Source organism: Rhopilema esculentum, chromosome 5 (genome assembly GCF_057945365.1).
Source record: "Rhopilema esculentum isolate cy_ngs chromosome 5, ASM5794536v1, whole genome shotgun sequence".
Lineage (NCBI taxonomy): Eukaryota > Metazoa > Cnidaria > Scyphozoa > Rhizostomeae > Rhizostomatidae > Rhopilema > Rhopilema esculentum.
The window spans coordinates 108,455-128,216 of NC_142819.1; the positions used below are offsets into that span (position 1 = coordinate 108,455).

The 19,762-nt window shown below is 38.4% G+C and overlaps 2 protein-coding genes across 2 annotated transcripts; both read left to right on the plus strand.

Annotated features, from left to right (window-relative positions):
- The first annotated feature begins 223 nt into the window (after positions 1 to 223).
- LOC148960170 (uncharacterized) lies at positions 224 to 2,837 on the plus strand. Its single transcript, XM_089108504.1, has one exon. It carries the CDS (start codon positions 1,298 to 1,300, stop codon positions 1,823 to 1,825), a length of 528 nt encoding a protein of 175 aa, XP_088964630.1. The 5' UTR covers positions 224 to 1,297; the 3' UTR covers positions 1,826 to 2,837.
- Position 2,838: 1 nt separating this feature from the next.
- LOC148960171 (uncharacterized) lies at positions 2,839 to 10,391 on the plus strand. The gene is given in 3 exon segments (XM_089108591.1): positions 2,839 to 3,068; positions 3,283 to 3,452; positions 3,455 to 10,391. Coding segments are annotated over 3 exon segments (552 nt in total). The 3' UTR covers positions 3,607 to 10,391.
- Positions 10,392 to 19,762: the final 9,371 nt, after the last annotated feature.

The window sequence follows — 19,762 nt, forward strand, 5'->3', positions numbered from 1 at the left end:
GCAAATTGGAATCAAATGGCCTTATCATCAATTGAAATGTCTGGTTTTGCAAAAATCATGGCAATTATAAATGGGCTGGTTGTAAAACTTTGATTTTCCGCTTAGTCTCAATACTCCATGGTTGCAGACTCATTGAAAATGCAAATAGGAAAATAATAATCACAAGAAAAAATGGTAAATCAAATAATTGTTTATCTCAGTGCGTTTCTTCAATTAAGGCATAAAATTCAGTATCTTATAAGACGCTGTTGGTTTTTGAAGTCTATTATCGTCTTCAAAAAAATAATTTCCCTTGATAAAAGACCGAAAGCACAAAAGAATATTTTTTCCTACTTTGATTTCAATCTTTAATGGAAATTAATATAATAAGAGTGGCTAAACTAGTCATCAGTTATCTACACAATTCTATAGCCCAGTGGCGTCACCAGCTCGAAAAAACTGGGGTGGATAAAATCCTTTTTTAGAATTTTTTACCTATTTTGAAATTTTTGGGCAAGCAACTTTCTCAAACAGTATTTTTCGTAACGATGGTTTTGTTGCCAGTGCGAAAATCGAAATCAATCTGATCAGTCCAGCTCCAACCCCCAAGATTTTTCAACGGATTCGTGAAATTAGAAAACTGGGGTGAACATGTCCACCCCTGTCTACCCTGTGGCGACACCACTGAGTATAACCTTTACTTTTTTAGTCGATATTTAAGGGCAGTGCACTGCTTGCCCCCTCTGCCCCTCCTGAAAAAGGGCAGGACTGCCTGCAATACCTTAGGATAGTTGTTCTCACTTTTAGTAAAATTTCGTCAGGTAGGGACCAGAGAAGTGCTCGTTTTGCAATAGCAGGATTTGAAGATGGAAATTAATCTCGAGAAGAGCAAGATATTGATAACTGTGATAACGGGGGAACAGAGGTGTTTGTAACTGGTTAGAAGCTACACTCGATACTATCACCATAGGCTCACATGCCCTCCACCATAGGCCCCCAGACCTCTAGCTGGTTTATTATTTGAACAAAGTCTCAGGCCATTGGAAGTGTTCGTGATGTTACAAATATAACGGCAGCTAAGATTATTGCCCAACATATCCTGGAAGCCACCAAAACAGACAAACAAGCGACATAAAACCCATCTGTGAAAGATAAAATTAACCGAAAGTTTAATGAGACCGTTGGTCTTTCGTTGATGGTCCACAACTAAACAAAAAGCAAGAAACTGGTAGACCCTCTTTCAAGGTAAAGTCTTGGAATTAGCTATGAGTCTACAATACGCCTTGAAAAACGTATTGCAACTTGAGTTGCTGAGCGGATGGAGCAATGCGGTGGCTTTGTTCTCCTTCATTTTATCAAGAAAGATAAGCAGCCTTTCTTTGCTATAGACAACATAGACTTCCAAGAGTGCACGCCTGATGGACAGAATACCCTCCATGGAACAACCATTGTTGTAAATCAATCTCGCGAAGGAGAAGGCATTGCCATAAACGACCCTCTTGTCGTTCCAAGTAAACCAAATCCGATCAATATTAGCATCGCTAACGAAAAGGTTTTGCAAATTGTACCACCGGAACAAGGAAAGTGGTCCACCAACTTCTTCTTTGATTGTAACCCAAAGACAGTCCAGAAATACAAAGCTTTGAATGCAATTTGCTTTTTCCCATGTTATGCACACACAAAAATTCAAGTCAGGTCTACGACAGGCAGTGTTGACGGTACTCTTGGATCAAATATGGAGACCTTAAATCCTAATGAGATTTGCAATGGAATGCAGACTTGGGCAGCCACTAATTCCTCAGTTGCCAGTAAAAAAGAGCCTTTACTAAAACAAGCAAAACGTTAACTGGTATCATTGCACCTCTATTGAGAAGCTTTCCAACCAATTACACAACTCTGTATAAAGCGTTATGCCTAACTCAAGGAATTTCTGCTGTTGTAGCTAGACAAGGTCACAAAACTATCATTACCTGGGATCTTGATTTATACGAAAGTGCCGTCAAGTTGCAACAAGCAAATGGAATTTCCTTTTTGCTTTTTGCGTATCGGGGGACTACAAACGTGCTTCGCATCGCTTCATGCACTTGGAAAATACATAGAAGGCAGTGGCATCGAAACTGTTAAGCATTGAAGATGGAATTTACTCGCCTGCAACAATACGACAAATACTAGCTGGAAAAACTACAATAGAGGTGTCGAATATCACGTTACAAACGCTTTGGCAATTTGGAAAATGCTCTTTGAAGTTTTACTCGAGAATAAGCCAAACCTAGAAGAGAGTATAAACGACTGTAATATGTTTCGACAAAAATTGCAGGACAAAAATTCTGATGTTCATGATCTCTGCAAAAAGATAGAGAATTACTTAACGGATTGCCATGTATTTTCCGAACAAAAATTCTCTAGCTCCATGCTTAAGTTTCTTCTGAGTTACTTTCATCAAATTGGAAGTCTATTGCGTCCGATTAGAGCTTCACGTCAATGTGATTTAACACTTTATATGGCTGCTCTCGAAGTACAAGTCAAGTACTACTTTGCACATGATAATGGATTTGATCAAGAATCGATTAAGACCAGAGCTGTAAACGAGCGGCTACTAACAACACTAAACCGAAGAAAAAGTCTTTAATAGGTCACATACTTAGGGCGAATGACATAACAACAGATCTATCTATGGGAATGGTTTATGGAAAGAGAGGAAGAGGAAGGCCAAAACTTAGATACAGCAACAATATCAAAGAAATTGCAGATGGAAGAAGTATTGTAGAGATATTTCGAATGGCACAGGACTAGAGAAAATGGAGAGTCACGGTGGTTTAGTTTGAACTCTCCGTCGCTTGATGATGATGAGCCTCAATTATGGAAGTGTCATTCAAAGCAGAAAAAGATATTGTTGAAAGGGATAAAGAAGGAGAAGCAGCATTCAAAATTTTTGTCGCCAATAGGCTAGTAAAGGCAACAGAAAAGATTTCCATTTGGGGTCCTATGAAGAAGCTTTCGTTGAGATCGTTCGCTAATTGGCAAAGGAAAGAACGGTGCATAGCAAACAAAAAGGGTATCAAGCTTAGAGAAGATAGACAGCTTCTTGCGTGATTTCTAATCATTCAACGATCAAGACCATAGCTGCTGCAGAAACTTAACGATGTAATAGGTACATACGAGTTCTCTACAATTCCAAGATCATTGTTTTCAACAGATGGGCAACTTTTCATTTCAGCTGATAAAAGCGCCTTTGCTAAATCGTTGGAGTCACATGTTAATGTTGCAGATCTTGCAGAAACGGCGATGAAACAAAGCGCAAAGAGAATTTCTATCATCGATGCTGTGGCTGTCGCTCAAACTGTTAAGAAAGGGACTAACATGTCAACCTGCGCCGAATTTGCTACAGTCTTTTGCTACTTGCTACATCAATATCATTGAAAACATTCTTGATAATTATGATGAAGGAAGGGTTATTTTTGATTGATACATCGATTTTTAAAATCTCAGACAAGAGTGAGGCGCAATTCCGGCACAGCTCCCGTTAAATTTCAAATCAACGACGAAACAAATATAAAAAATATTCAATTGAAGATTTTTCTTCCACACGTTGAAACGATAAGTCAACTGACAAAATACCTTGGGTAAGCATTGTTACGTGAATACCACGGAAGCCGGTTGTCATTGATTGTAGTTTATGGAACAACCACCTATTCCAACCGAACTGCAATTTTCAGCCCTACCATCTTGCACCATAATCACCAAGAAGCAGATACCATCATCCACCTTCATGTACTGGATGCTCTAGATTCATCGCCTTACTGCAATATTGATGTGAGGTCTCCGGACACAAACGTTTTCATAATGTTAATTGATCTTTGCACACCTCATGAACATGCAGGGAGCATCAAATTTGTGACAGGGCAAGGAAAGTTTCACAGATGCATTGAAGAAAAACATACTTCTGCGGCACATGGAAGCGGAAAAGTTACCTACAACTTAGGAGCATTGATTCCTCACAGACAAAGAGCAAATTTCATTGATGGAATTTTAAAGGGAAACTGCGATAAGTGAAATTCAACCTCTTGTTGGAAACGGTTGGCAAATGGAGGAGGGTATGGAAGTACCAATAAAGTGCCTTGAGCTGCCAGCCCCGCAATCAGTTCTTGAACTTATCAAATGCGGATGCAAGGGTCGATGCAAAGGACGAGAGAACTGTTCGTGTTTGAAGAATGGGCTGTCATGCACTGAACTATGCAAATGTGCAGATTGCGAAAATATTAAAGACTTCGCCGCAGATGAAGAGACAGACACTGATTCTGGAGAGGATCTTGAAATTAATTAACGTACTCAAACTGTTCTTTGTTCCTTAATACACCTATATTCTCAGCAGCTTTTCCATGTTATCAACTAAAGCTGATTTTTAAAATGTTTTGTAGAAATTTCTGCTTTTTAGCAATTAAGGGACATGCCCTTCAACGGGTCGTTAATTGCATCCCCCTGAAATGAGGCCCCTCTTTTCCGATGTTTAGAAATTGCAGAAATGACTCTGGCACGGTTAAAAATTGTTTTCTTCAGAATATCTCATTATAGAAACCAATAAAAATATTCATTTCCATATATGGAAATAGGAGCAGAAAGTCATGTGATTAACCAAATTAATTCCTAAAACCAGAACCCGGTATTAATAGATTTCCTCAGTTAACATTTGAAAACAATTTGGTGAATTTAAACGTAGATTTTATCATCTATTGTGATTGGGACATTTTTCCCCTCCGCAGAGACACTTGCTTTGACATGTCGTGATTTGTGTTAAAATCAGAAATTTTCCGCACAGAAACAAGCGATTAAAGATAAATTCATCCATAACATAACGGAGATTACAACTTGAACAAGAAACTTAGACGAAGTGAATTCTTACAGTTCACAGCATGAAAACGTGCAATAAAAGAGCAAGTAAACGTCATTGTTCGTAACTAAACAATAGCTCAATTTTTTTTATATTCTAACACTCTGGCGGCTTTCCATACAAATTTTGTATATTCATACTGGTTGTTTGAAAAGTAAAAAAAATTAAAATAAATATATATCTAACATAAGAAATAGTTAATACATATATTCAAATTTTACAATGTTTTTACAGCATTTTTGGCATTTACAATACAATACATTTATCCGTTCAAGAACCCAACATGAGCCACGAAAGGTCTACACCGTCTACAGTTGCATTCCTCTCCTTTCCAAAATTATATTCTCCTTTTCAGGCTGGAGAGGGTATCTGATTGTTTCATGTCATTGGGAAGTGCCTGCCACAATCTACTCCCTGGAAACGATATCGTCTCTTAACCATAGCACGTAGTGCGCGCTTTTGGCAGCAGTAGATTGTAGCAGCTTCTCAATCCATACGTACTGTGTCCTTCAATAAAGATATCCTTCATGAGAGTAGAATTGAGCTCCCATTTTGTTTAATAAATTTCAATCATCAACAGTTGTAAATTCCTGATGTGGATTGAGACCGCATTGTCTCTGAGTAACATTGTACCAAAATCTGATTTCATATCTTTGTAAGTTATCCGCAATGCCCGTTCGTGAATACGATTAACTTTACTATTAAATATTCTATCATAGAACATCCAAACAAGAGGACAGTAGTTGAACTGGGGCAAGATAAATTCTTTCATTGTTCTCTTTAGTTGTTCAGTATCAAGAAAGTAAGAGATTCTCGAGAGAGCATGTAGCTTTTGCCCAGCCTGATAACCTCAATTGCTTTTTAAAGCATAATGTTTTGTCCAGAATCACTCCAAGCAGCTTTTCTTCCGTGCTCTCTTTTATCCTGACATTTCCTATATTTAAAGAAAGAATCATTACTTTTATTCCCAAAGATCATTAGATGGCATTTGTCCTCAATCAACTTCATACAGTTGTTCGGAAACCATTCTGCAATTCTAAGGGCATTACTCTTTTATGTTTCAATGATACTATCAATACTGTTGTGACAAGCATAGATGTTGTATCATCAGCATAGTTACAAATTTGAGCATCATTCACAAACATGAAGAGATCATTAAGGTATATGTTAAACAGAAGTGGTCCTAAGACGGAGTCCTGTGGTACACCAATCGTCGTTTCTCTCCATGTGCTGAAGGACCCATTTATCTTTACCCTCTGCTTCCTCTCGTTGAGATAGCTATGGGTCAACCGCAATGCACTCACACTGAAACCATAAGCACGTAATTTAGCAATCAAAAGACCATGATTCAAGCAATCAAAAGCCTTTGAGAGATCCATCAGCAGTGCTCCAGCGACATCCCCTTTATCTAAGGTCTTTTGCAGGTTTCTATGAGTCGTAAAAGTGCATGTTGGGTTCAAGATCCCTTTCGAAATCCACACAGAAAAGGAGAGAGGAAGCTAAGTGAATGAGGTTTCACCTGACTGTCCATTACTCTCTTGTAAAAATTGGAAACAGACGATAAAACCGTTATAGTTCTATAATTTTTCTTAATAAAGGCATAAAGACTTTTGAACCGGAACGAGACCTCACCAGCTTTCAGTTCCTTTAGAAAATAGCACTGAGATATATTAGAATTAGAATTGAAGATCTTGTGGATAAGGACAGCAAAAATGTCTGCATTCTGTTTGGGGATCTTAGCTGGAATTCTATTTAAAGGAGATGCCTTTTTTGAATTCAGTTTTTGAATTTGTAAGAGTACCTCGTTAATAGTAACTGGTTTGAATTCAAACTTATTCAGTTCGAAGCATTCTTTGATCTTGTGAATGCTGGGATGATTTCATATTTTTTGATAGCTTTTTTTACTAGATCATTTATCCCATTAGTTGGCAAAAGCAGTGTCTGGTCTTCGGAAATCCCCAGAATTTCTGTTATATTTGTAAATTAATGATTGAAAATGTCTGCAATTTTCAAGTCCTCAGTTAACATTTTTCCATCTTCAAACAGAATCACAGCTGAATTTGTTTGAGTTTTATTTGAGAAAATTTGCAAAATTTGCGGCCATCTCTAAGGTCTCCAAGGTCAAGGTTCCTATAGTAATCAGATCTCGTCCTGCGCAGGAGTTCAACACAAAAATTTCTTTGCTTTTTAAAGCTTTAAGATTCTCCTCAGTTCTACTCTTGATTTATCTATTGCGTAATTTCTTGCGATGCATCATCGCTTTTCGTAAGGCCTTTGTCATAAAAGGGCCATCATTTGCACGCCAATATTTTTTCTCAAGAGGAGCATGTTTATTAAGTGTGTTTATAACTACAGTATTGAAAGCGCCATAATCATCGTTATCCTGCACTTCAGATGTAATCTGATCACAAAGATCCTTCCTAAAGTCCTCAGCACAGAAATTGCTCCAACTTCTTTAGGTAATGATCATGGGCCCTTTTTTCCTATATCTACCTTTAAGTACTGTGACTATCATGGCATGAAAGTCCGACAGCCCTGTATTCACTGTTACAGTATTCTGTTCACTGTTACGGTAAACTCCCCTTCTTGTCCGTCAGGATCAGATCAATGCATCTAGGGCTGTCAGACCTAAAACTGGTCGGGCTCTTGACCAGATTAGATAAATCATAGTTATCAACGAAGTCACTGATAGCACCATCTTTGGGCTCACAATTAAAATCACCTATCAGACAGAAACTTTCATATCTGCTACTGTAAAAATCCAGCCCCTCTCCTGTTTCATTAAAGAAGTATCTTTCAGATTAAGCTGGAGGGCGGTAAATGCTGAAAATTAGCCATTTTTGCTTGTTGGGAGTTACTTCGATTATGCCACATTCAATGTCATTTGGTGTTTTGTAGACAGATATCTCTTTGAAGGGAACACCCTCTCTGACATAAATCAGTAAACCACCTCCATGTTGATTTCGATCAAACCTGACGGGTTTTGAAAAGCCACCTAGTAAAAACTGACTAGTAAAGGTTTCATCAAATTTTGTCTCTGCAATAGCTAATATATCAATATTATCACCTACAACGGGTTTTAAAAAGTTCAAATTTGTTTCTGATTGACTTAATATTTAGGCAGGCAATGATTAGGCCTTTGTGGTTTTTTGCCCTGATAGCTTCCAAGGTACTGTCATCAGAGGCTTCATTCACAGATGTACCGCTAGCAGCGGCTTCATTATGTTCTACATTCGTGCAATTATTTTCATAGTTAATAATATTAAAATGTGAGTTAGACGGAGAGGAAGAGGACGGGACACCGCCAAAGGGAACCCGGTTCCCGCCAGCCTCGATCTCATATTTCATTCCAACACACAAGCCAGACTAGACTTACTCCATGAGCCTCTGTTTCGCTACTGCCTCACTTGATGGACGCTACAACAGAGACTCGTAATCCAAACTACTCAAAAACTGGCAACTTCAATTTTGTCTCGTTCTCAATTTCTTTTCAAAAATTTCCAAATCCACCCCCCTTATTTGCACATTTGAACAGCTCTTTCATTCACATGTAAATTTGGGAATTTCTCTGGTGTGGATGTTACAGTGAAAAGTTCCGACTTTGCAACCGTAAGTAAATCTTTTTGCGGTATTTTCCTATAATTTTTTCAAAGATGTCATGTAGAAAGATTTTTATCAGTTATTTCACCTGTTTGCGTTAATTGCTGTGGCTTGTGCGTGACTAAAATGAATAAAAACCTCAGATTTTGTTGGCTCAATGATATCCTAAGTCAAATTAATGTGGATAGACAAGCATCTGAAGGAGAAAGGCATGGTTTAGGAAAATCGAAAACAAGGGCTGGATTTATTTCCAAGCGTTTATTCTACCGATAATTTTTTCCAGACCAGTTTAATTTTGATGTAATTTTCAAATATTGCGAGTTAAGCCAAACTTTGAACTAAGCCTTGTAGGTAGGACCGTGGCAAAAACTAGGATATTAAAATGGATAAAGTTGTGCCTCTTGTTATTGTGAGTAATTTTTTGTTATGTCTATCTTCTAGGTTACAACTCAATTGAATGAAGACAGGCAATTCTTCCAACAACACAGAAAATTTGAGTCTTATATCAAGTAAAATTTCATTGTGGACTTTTTCAAGAATCTAATATGAACTCGATTATAGTATCATTTATAACTTCAGTTTTGTCATCGCGACTTTTTGTCTTTGTAGTTTATTATGTTGTGGTAAACATGTTTGCATCCAATTGAATTTGTATATACTAATTATATTCACTGAATTGTGGTGTTTATCGTCTGAACTTCTCAATGTCAGGGTGCATTCTCCATGTGTAGGTCGGCCCGAATGTGTCCGGCCTGGGCTTGAAAAATCCCCTAGGTGTATGAAGGAAAAGTCCTCTTACTCGGCGCATCGGCGAGAGAAAATCCCTAGGATCAATTAATTTTAACGCTTGTTGGTGTATCATTGACATAATTGATATGAATATGTATGGAAATACAAATTTATCTTATCCTGTTTAACAAAACTTGTTATCATCATTTTTGATTAAATTTTAACAGGTCTCACTATGGTTTCAAGGTTCTCCGATAAAAAAATCGAAACTTTGATCTTTTAAAGTAATTTATCAAATATTTGATGAAAAGTGTTGCTAATTTTTAAAAGTTTTTTTTTAAATTGGTTCTTGACTATAAACTAGCGCCTAATGGCTTCACAAAGGTGAAGTTCAAAATTCACTGGTCAGGTTGTTTTCAACGCTGTCGTCATTTAATTCTTTTCGTCAAACCGGTGCAATACTTTTGAGAGTGGAGCGTACTAAGGCATATCCTCAGGACAAAAAGTTCATACAAAAATTATACAAAGTGTTTCCATTTGCAGGAGAAGGCGAACGCAAAAACGTGTTTTTCACTGTACGCTTTGCAATAGAATTCACTTTCAAAATTTTCGAAAACAGCCAACAGTTTTCTGCCATTTCTCGACAGTGACATTTTGTAACGCTGACAACACGGGGGTTAGGGTGTTTTTAAAAAGATACCTCGTTATGAAAGAAATTGAGGTTCCAGCCAATCAGAAAGCCGTATTTTGAAAAGCTGCTCTGTGATTGGTAGGACAAAAAGTTGTCCTGAGCGCCAGTTTTTGAGTACTTTGGATTATGAGTCTCTGTTGTAGCGTCCGTCAAGTGAGGCAGTAGCGAAACAGAGGCTCATGGAGTAAGTCTAAAGCCAGACCTGGGGGACGAGCAAGGGGCACTGCTACGTGCAAGATGATAAGTTTTGTTTACCTTCGGGCGACTTTACTTCGGCTTCTTCTTCATCATCTTCAGATTGATGTGCGTTCTTGCCCGGTGCATCAACCACATGGTAAGATTCACATTTTGTATAGATCTTGCCTTTAGAAACCTTTTGTCCAAACATGGATGTCGTGCATGCCTTGCTTAGGCCATGCTTGGCGGCTTCACACACAATGAACTTCTTGTCGGGTTTCTTCTTTTTAATAAGGCGGATCTCATTTACGATGGTGGAAATCATATCCTCGGTGGAAATACTGATTCATTCGTTGTTGCCATGATTCACTCGAAAAAACAAGAATGTCAAAAGAAATGATGTCCACCCAGACTGGTTGTTTGCATTGGTCAACACACATCACTGTGCACAATCTCTAGTAAATCAGTAGCATGTGTAGCTTGACATTTTGCAAATGAGTTTCCTGTTTGCTTTCCCTCGACACAGGCCTAAAAAAAACTGCATATATCTTGAATCATTGAACTTCACTCCCTCAACTAGCTCCTTATGTTGTAAAGTTTTCAAATTTTTCACTCCTAAATGGCCAAAACTCTGATGCAAGGAATCAGCTGCACTGTTAGCTTCATGTGCTAATTCATTCATTGGTAGACAGTCAAGAATAAACAACTTTCTGTCTTTTCTTCCTAAACCTAAGGTTTCTCCATCGCTATTTAGGATGAGACATTTGTTCTTTTTGAAAACAACTGATAAATTTTTTTGACATTTACATTGATTGAGAGCAAATTCTTTGCCAAATCTGGAACGAACAGCACTTCGGCCAATTCAACAGGCTTCCATTTCCCTTCGACTTTGACCTTAACCCAAACTGACCCTGTACCTTGTTCGAATACAACTCTTTCGTCACCCAAGCATACTTTCTCTGGTACAGAAAATTCACGAAAATTCACCATCCTATCTTTGCACCATGGCATGTGCTGAGATGCACCAGAGTCAATAATCCAGCTATTAGCTTTTTCTTGTCTGTACTGGCTGTTGCCCAAAAGAGAGCATGCGTGGCTTCAATTTCTGTAACATTAGCTTGCTGTCTCTGTCTTTCGCTTGACTCCTTAGGTTTCTTACAGTCTCTTGCCCAATGTCCTTTTAAACCGCAATTGTAGCATTTCCTTTTCTTGTTGGTGGATTTCACTTGGTGTCCAGCAACTCTAGACATCTCCATCGTGGTAACAAGTGCCTTTTCTATCGCAATTCTAAGTTCAGATGAAACTTCAGATCGTTTTCTTTCTTCATGTAGAAATCTGGCAATAATGAATTCTGGGGTGAGTTGATCTGCCCGTGATGCAAGTGCAACAATAAGGTTATTACTTAATATAGGAATCTGGCAAACTGCACAAAAGAGTCGTCACTTGATCTTCTTCAGAGACTTGCGCTCCCACTGAAACCATTTGCTCTGCCAAACTTCTCATTTTGTTTATGTGTTCCATCATTGTATCATTTTCTGACATTGTCGCAGTAAAAGACCTCTTTTGTAAAAACAACCTGCTAGCCAGTGATTTGACTTTATAGTGGTTTTCTAATTTTGGCAACGCTCCGCCTGCTGTATTCGCTGATTGAACCAAAGATAACTGACTGTCACTTATCGATAAACAAATGGTCGGCAGTGCTTTCCAGCTCAGGCACCGCGCAGCCATTGGGCCAGCAGGGGGCTATGGCCCCTCCACTTTTTTGCAATAGAAGAATATAGTATACTCTCAAGGAGTAGCAGTTTTTCTTGACTGGGAACCCTTTTTGTTCATTTTCTAGGTGTTTTTCTTGACGTTTTACTATCCTCAAGCTAGTTTCATCTACTTCTATAGCTATTGATATATTCTTTGAACCAGAATGTTAATAAAACTTCCGTTGAATTGAGCAAGTGTTTTCTAAAAGGGGCGTTCTCGGCGTTCTAGAGGGTGGAGACTCGAAAAATTTCCGGTTACGCCTTTTCAGCCTTCCCGCATTTAAACTAGTGCGCATTCCTTGCAGAAGCTTCCGTGGCCCCATTCCCTGCAGGTTCCACTTCTTCGCCAGAAACTATACCCCAAATATCCTTATTTTCGAGAACCATTTGCATTTTGAACTTCCATAAATGAAAATTGGTTCCATCGAACTTATCAACGTGCTGTGACATAAACTCTATCGGTTTCGCAGCCATAATTCACACTGATATAATATCGTCGAAAGTCAGCTTCGTCAGGGGCGGATCCAGAGGGGTGCTAAGGGGGCGCGAGCATGCCTCAGATTTGAGGAAAAACTTTTTGGAGATTAAAGCTTATTCTACCGCAATTTCGTTTATTATCATTTAAACCATTTATTATCTCTTTTAACGAGAAGTATTCACATCTCCTGAAATTGTTATATCCGCTTCAATGCCCCGTCTCACAACTGTTCAACATTGTTATTTCAGTCTATGCATTGAAGTGTTATCAAACTCCCCCTGGTTGTACTGTATAGCATTATACAGACTCGGAAAGCATTGTCTCCTCTTATAACCAGCCATTTGAGGAAGATTCTGCACCCGTGGAAGTGAATCTAGCCAATCACGGTCCAGGTCGAGGGATTCTAAACTTTGCCGCGAGAACCGACCGACCAAAAGAATACCGACCAAACCAGGGACAGTTTCTTCGCTTCAATCTACAGTCGAATGTATAGTGGTTTTATCACCAGGGGGAGTTGAGCTTGAGCAGTGGGGTTGAGCTTGAGCAGGGGGAGTTGAATTATGATACAGCACGCGACGAATGCTTAGCGCAAATTTGCAATTGAATATGTTTTTGTGGGTCTTTTGACGATCTTTTCCTGATTGTTATGTTTTTATTAAGTTCATTTGTGTGTCAGCCATGGTAGGCTGGATTCAATTGGAGAGGCCATTGTTTCAATCAGATATATACAAAATCAATAATACTTAATAACAATACTTAATGAATACGTAACTATTTAGAACGCTTACTTAACGCTATTAAAACCTTCTTGAAATCCTCTTTAAAATGGTTCCTGAATACCTCTTAAAAATCCTCCTCTCTAAATATTAACGCATGTTAAATTCAACTAAACTGTAGGATACTATTAACTACAACCAATCACATGAATGACATGCAACTGCATGTCAATCACAATACACAACATGATGCTCGATGCTGTAAGGGCAGAACTCCGTGTTTCACGTCTCATTCAAAGACCATGAGGTATGATTTATATTCAGGATAAAGCTTGCCCGAGCCCTTGTTATTATTTTTTTAATCATTTCAAAAACTACATGCAAAACATCTCTGAAGCTTGCCCTTACTATTCTTGACCTTCCTTCTGTTCTTGACGACCTTCTTGACGACCATTCTTGATGACCTTCCATACAAATACTCAAAACGGCAGGCCCATAGCGAGACGTTCAGGGCCTCCTTTGTTTGGTTTGGCGTCATATGTCGATGCATGTTGTGTATGAATCCCATTTACTTTTACAAACAAATTGTGTTCATTTTTTTTCCAACTTTTCTCTATTGTTTTCTTAAATCCTCCTTTGAAACTATTGCCTCTAATGACGCGCTCTAAAGGGCTTCGCAATAAGTCAAAAATTAAATTTTTCTTTGGAAATTTGTGGGCTCGGGCCTTTTGCCACTGCGGGCCATCATATCATATTTGACTACAGTTTCTATACTTTTGTACCCTAAGTGAATATAAGAGGAGGAGAGCTACAAATTGCGTTCAATTGGCATAAAAGCTGGAGCCAAAGTTCCAAGTTCTGATAAAAGTGTAGCAAAAAATTACTATATAAATCAAGGCATCCAGGCTTTTTATTTTATTGAAGACTTTCATATGATTATGGCTTATTAGCAGGGGTACGGGGTTTGTGCATAGCAATTCTCCTTCGCAATTCCTTCCCCCGTTTTTCATCCTTTGACTCTCTGAGGCTCTGGCACCCAGGGTATCCCTTGGTTACCAAGCCTTACGTTTTAGCACCCCTCGGGATAATTTTTTAGATCCGCTCCTGTTCGTGGCAAACTTTTACTCGAATTTATCAAAACTACTAGGCCCATAACCTGTTTGAATCAGGAGTTTTCCGCACAGAAACAAGCGATTTAAAGAGCCTCTCCAGCCAAAAAAAAATTTTTTTATTGACTAAATAGTTAGCATCTGGTGCGTGTATTATGGCAAAGTCGTTGTTTTTGCAAAATTCCAATTAGTTTAAAAGTTATAAGGTTTTAAAGTTGCACCTTTCCGAGGAAAAAACGACAAAAGCCGAATCAGTTTGGTGACATTCTGACGTCACAATGTGCGGCTTTCGTGGGCCATGAATTTCGTATATCTTCCACCGAAGCGTGAAGGAGTCATGGTCAGGCGTTGATAACTGCATCTAAATCTACAGCAGGAGCTTTTTAGGATCGAAGGATATTAATAGGCAGGGAATTTTTAAAAACAATCGAGGAAAGTGCCTAACCTTAGCTTTTACTCTGATTTGGGTACTTTCAGCCTTGCTGAATATTATAAGCCTTGGATACATTTTTGTAACACAATAGAAATCACGTGATCGATGACACCATTTTCCCTGGTCATTAAAATTTTTAATTCTCTCTTTTGAAAAATCGCTCCAACCATCTTGTTTGGCATTGTAATAGGAGCAAAACGTTCTAAAGAATAAACTCTCTCAGACCAGCAGATAACGATTTATTTCTATTTAAAGTTTGCACGACGTCATCAAAATGGCGGTTCTGCCGTTTTCAAGCACGTGGAATTCAAAAGTGTTATACAACTAGTTTTGTCTGTCGTGCATAGTGTTTGTGGTTCGTTATTGTTAATGAGAATGTCTTCCGATGTTTGCGTCAGTCATTTTGTTTGTCATCGTGCCATCTCTATTTTAGTTGTTATTAGTCCATTTGCCGTTAATTTGTGTCATTAGGGTTTTGTGTGCGTCACTCATGTTGTTAAAAACGTATGTTCTTTGAGAGCAAGTCCAGTCTAGTCGAAGTTTTCGTTGAATGAAGTCGTCATTTTGTAGTTGTTGGTTGCTGCTAATTTAAATAAAAAAATACTTTATTTTACATTGGTGACCACGACGTGACAACTCGCGACCTTCATTTGGAGCTGAAAAAATGATGTCGTTGGAGCAATCGAAAGATATTTTATTAGATATCGTCACAGAAGTAATCGCTTATATGGCTGAAAAGATAAGGCTGGCTGAAGAAAAAGCAAGAAACCCCTTTGTCAACCGCACAAACGTATACAGAGCGGAGGACGGACGGCCTATTTGTTACAGCTGCTTACGAATAGGCCACGTTTCAAAATACTGCTGGGACAGGCGATATGCCCAGGCTAGTGACGTCAAAGACAATATCAAGTTTGGGATCCCGCAGTATGTATCCATTTTTCAGAACGCACTAGATGGACTGGAAGCCAAAATGAGGGACTTGAGGGAATTAAATCGAGAACTCAAGGATTGGACAATGCCCTATAAGTTTGATGTTTTTCCATCAGTGCCTAATCATTCTTATGAAACGCAAGGGCAGAATCAGATGGAATCTTACGAGCACGTTTCTTCGCTTGGAAAAGAGATTTGTCATGAAAGACAACAAATGGCTAATAAAAAGGAATCCCTCCAAGAGAAACACAAACTTGATTGGAAACACGGACATTTGAAAAGAGACTACGGAGAACCGCTTAGAGATATTACATGAAGTAGCTGTATTGTGAACTAACTGTATTTTAAATTTCTTTTTTTGTTTGTTGTTCTATTTGCATTTCTCTCTCTGAATAATTCAAGCCAGGAGGCTTGTCTTTGAAGGAGGGAGTGATGTTATACAACTAGTTTTGTCTGTCGTGCATAGTGTTTGTGGTTCGTTATTGTTAATGAGAATGTCTTCCGATGTTTGCGTCAGTCATTTTGTTTGTCATCGTGCCATCTCTATTTTCAGTGGCGGATCCAGACTACCGCCATTACCGCTCGAGCGGTAGTCAGATTATTCAAAAAATTATAGAAACAAGGATCATTCTCTTGTTTATCCTACTACTTTAATTAAACCATTATTAATTATTGAAAATATTTGATCGCGCTGCAAACCAAGCCTTTCTTCCTAGGAACATGCCTGAAATTTCCACAGAGACAGAAGTATGTTTTAATCTCCATATCGCTATGGAAATTGCGTGCCACATGTTTGCAAAAGGCTAGCATGGGGGGATGATGAAATCATGGCTTGCTAGCTAGGGGGGTTGAGTCGGTGTAGAGCGGATTCGAGCTGCACTGAGCGGTAGTCAGCTTGCCTAAACCAATCAAATCGTCAGAAATCACTGCCAACCTGGGGGGATGCATACAAATTTTGTTGACAACCAATGAACAACCGAGTTGACTACCGCTCAGATGGGGGGTTGAAGTAGTACTGCCGCTCAACGCGGCTCAAACGTTACAGAAAGATGGGGGGATGCCTACATATTCTGCAAGTGGGCAAACTGTAACTTCAAAGCCAATGTGACCCATTATTCTGTACAATACACAACTATTCGTAGGAATATATTTTAAAAGAATATTAAATTAAAAGTCAGGCCCATAATATTCGCCAAAAGTATGATTCTTTGTTTAACAAAAGTTGCTTTCAATAATTGCAAATTTTATCTAGCTTTTTAAACTTAGTAATTTTCAACAGGTCTGATTTTCATAAGTAATTGTCCGACTAAATGCGAGTTTTAGGCGACACTTCGAAATTCTGCCAAATGTATCTTTTTTTCTAATTCGATGGTGTTCCTCGTCTAAATGCCGTAAATTTTTTTAGAATATTCATCCTCAGAATATTGAATAAGATTATTTATTTCTTCTCAAGCTTGTTGTAAGGATACATGAAATTTCAGTAAAGCACCGCTTGTCTCTTGAAAATGGGCTACATAAGAAATTATAGAAAGCAATAATCATTTTAGAAAACCGGGTGTGACCAAGAAATGGCTGTGGTCTAAAGGGTGTGGTCAACCCTCTATCTCATTTCGGCGGTAGTCAGATTTTTGGCTGGATCCGCCACTGATTTTAGTTGTTATTAGTCCATTTGCCGTTAATTTGTGTCATTAGGGTTTTGTGTGCGTCACTCATGTTGTTAAAAACGTATGTTCTTTGAGAGCAAGTCCAGTCTAGTCAAAGTTTTTGTTGAATGAAGTCGTCATTTTGTAGTTGTTGGTTGCTGCTGATTATACGATCACTATTGAAGAATCTTGGTTTTTTTAAAAACGTTATTGCGAACTGGAGTCTGATTTATGAGCTTTACTTGTCCTGTAAAATACTTTATTTTACAAAAGCTGATGGTCGTAATTTAGATTGCTTCACTTTGATTTTGAAATTGTTTGACCTTCGTGTTATTCAGAAACTCAAGAATGTCATTTGAGCTGATATATTTGCACGCCTGGGAAACTAAGTATTGAACAAAATGCATGCAAAAGGAAAATGTTCTAATAAAAATTTTTCTTCAAGAAAGCTATACTGAGGAGGAGCTTTCGTCAGCAATGAAAGACCGTCGATTCTTCAGCAGTGTCGTTGGGCAATGTACTCCAACTTTTACAGCAACTAGAGAGTGCAATATTGAATGGCACCGACATGCCAAGCATGAGTTGATACCTCTTGCACTCAACCATCGCAATTACAGACGATGTTGCAGTTATCAGAATATCTGTCGATGTCATTTGAAGGAAACGATGTACAGGGACAGATTTACTTGGAGGTTGGGGGAGGGGGTGGTGCAACAGTTTGTGTCCTTTTTTTGCTTCTTTTTTTTAAAAAACATCTTTTGGTAGTCAATAGTAATCAAATATCGCCAATATTTTCCTTTGTTTACCTTGTTATCTTCTTTATCTTGAAGCTAAGACCGAATTTTAAAGATAGGCGTTTCCATCATTTTCCAATGACATGAAGGGTGTGGCACCAAAATTCAATTTCTATCTAATACCCCGCACTCTAGTCCTTGCCGCTTAAATCCGTCTCTAACTTTGCATCCACCTTTCTCAGATCTGAAGATTGATGCAATTGGTGTAAGATTGATGCGATCTAGCTTTATATAAACATACATGGAAGTAAATACATGTGTTAACACGATTCATACGCATGGCATGATCAGAAATCACTGCCAATATTACTTGGAACACCTAACACATTGCGCTGTGATTTTTTATTTTTCATTTGTTTTCTTGAATACTACCACTTCCGCCCCCCTTTCCCACCAAATCAATGTTGAAAGTTTAGAAAAATATCAAACAATCCACAAGGAAAAGCGTACTCCATAACCCCTTTCTTTTTTCTATAGTAAATCAACATTGTTCCTACATTATTGTTCCAAGACTTTTGGCAGTGATTGTAGCTCTTGGAAAGCAATTACATATCAAGACAGCTTCGAAGCATAACAAGTCAACAAAGAACTAAAAGAAATGGCACCCTAGGCACGAATCAGCCCTCAAGTTTCGATTGTTTAGCTCATTAAAAGTACAAAAAGCTTCTTCGCTCTAATAAAGAAGTGAGCTTGAATATAGAAGCCTGTGCCGCTTTCTATTGCAACACGTTCGGACTTTTACGTACATCGCCGAGTATGAAGTTAATCCTGCAAGGCTTGCATAAATACCACAGAATGTAAGATGGAGTTAGGTTCTTCATCACTATCATAATTAATGTAGCCTCTGTAAAGGGAATTAAAGTAGCCTGTAAAGGGAATTAAAGTAGCCTGTAAAGGTTTGTGCAAAGCAAAGGAAGGATATTATGCCGTAAGTATTCTTCATTGTCATAGAGGAACACAAACAGAGTCTAAAGAAATAGATCTTTTTTCTTGCATTGAGGCTATGAAACAGCTTCAAGAATACGAAAGTCTGGCACTTTTCATGCTGAACAGATCTGGACTACCACAAAATACGGCAGAGATCGAAAGAACAATTTTGTACATGAATATAAACAAAACGAAAATGTCTTGCTGTAAAACATTAAAGTCAGTCAATTGTAAAAGTCAGTGAAAAATTTACAACCAATTTTGACATTGATGAGCATCATGTTCGTTTACAATGGAAATGCTATAAATTCATAATGCAAAGCAGGGGCGGGGCCAAGGGCGGTATGGGGAGGGGTAATTACTTTTGTCAAAAAATTAACTTGGTACAAAGCACTGAAATGAGGCAAAAAGGCGTTGTCTCACCGGCCAAGCTCATTACCCTCCCACTCTGCAGTAGTACAAAGGTGTACTCAGAAGGAGCTTGATCATATTGAAATTGATATAGTATTTGAGAAGTACTATCTAATATTTCAATGTTTATAGCAAAATTTGTGTACATGATGCGTTTTTTTCAAATATTTTCTGTATATATTTTTGTAGGGATTGTAGGGGGAAAAGTAAACGTGTAGGGAAAAGTAGGGGAAAACAAGGAATTAGCCGTAGGGAAATGTAGGGGGAAAACGCATGCGCCGTAGCGGAAAATTGCAAACGTTGAGTGAGAGCACTGAACACATTGCCATAAAAAGGCGTTCACCAACACAACAGGACTTAACAGAACATGCGACTTTAACACGCAACGGGAACATTACTAAATTGGTTAAATACGAAAGCCAAACCGTTACATCTTGAAATGCTTGGCACGCAGATATTTGCTTTCTTTTTGACACTCAAAGCTATCGTAAGCTGCAGATTGT

What these genes read in the sequence shown, in the direction of transcription:
- LOC148960170 (XM_089108504.1), top strand. Translation starts at nt 1,298, where the DNA reads ATGGAGCAATGCGGTGGCTTTGTTCTCCTTCATTTTATCAAGAAAGAT.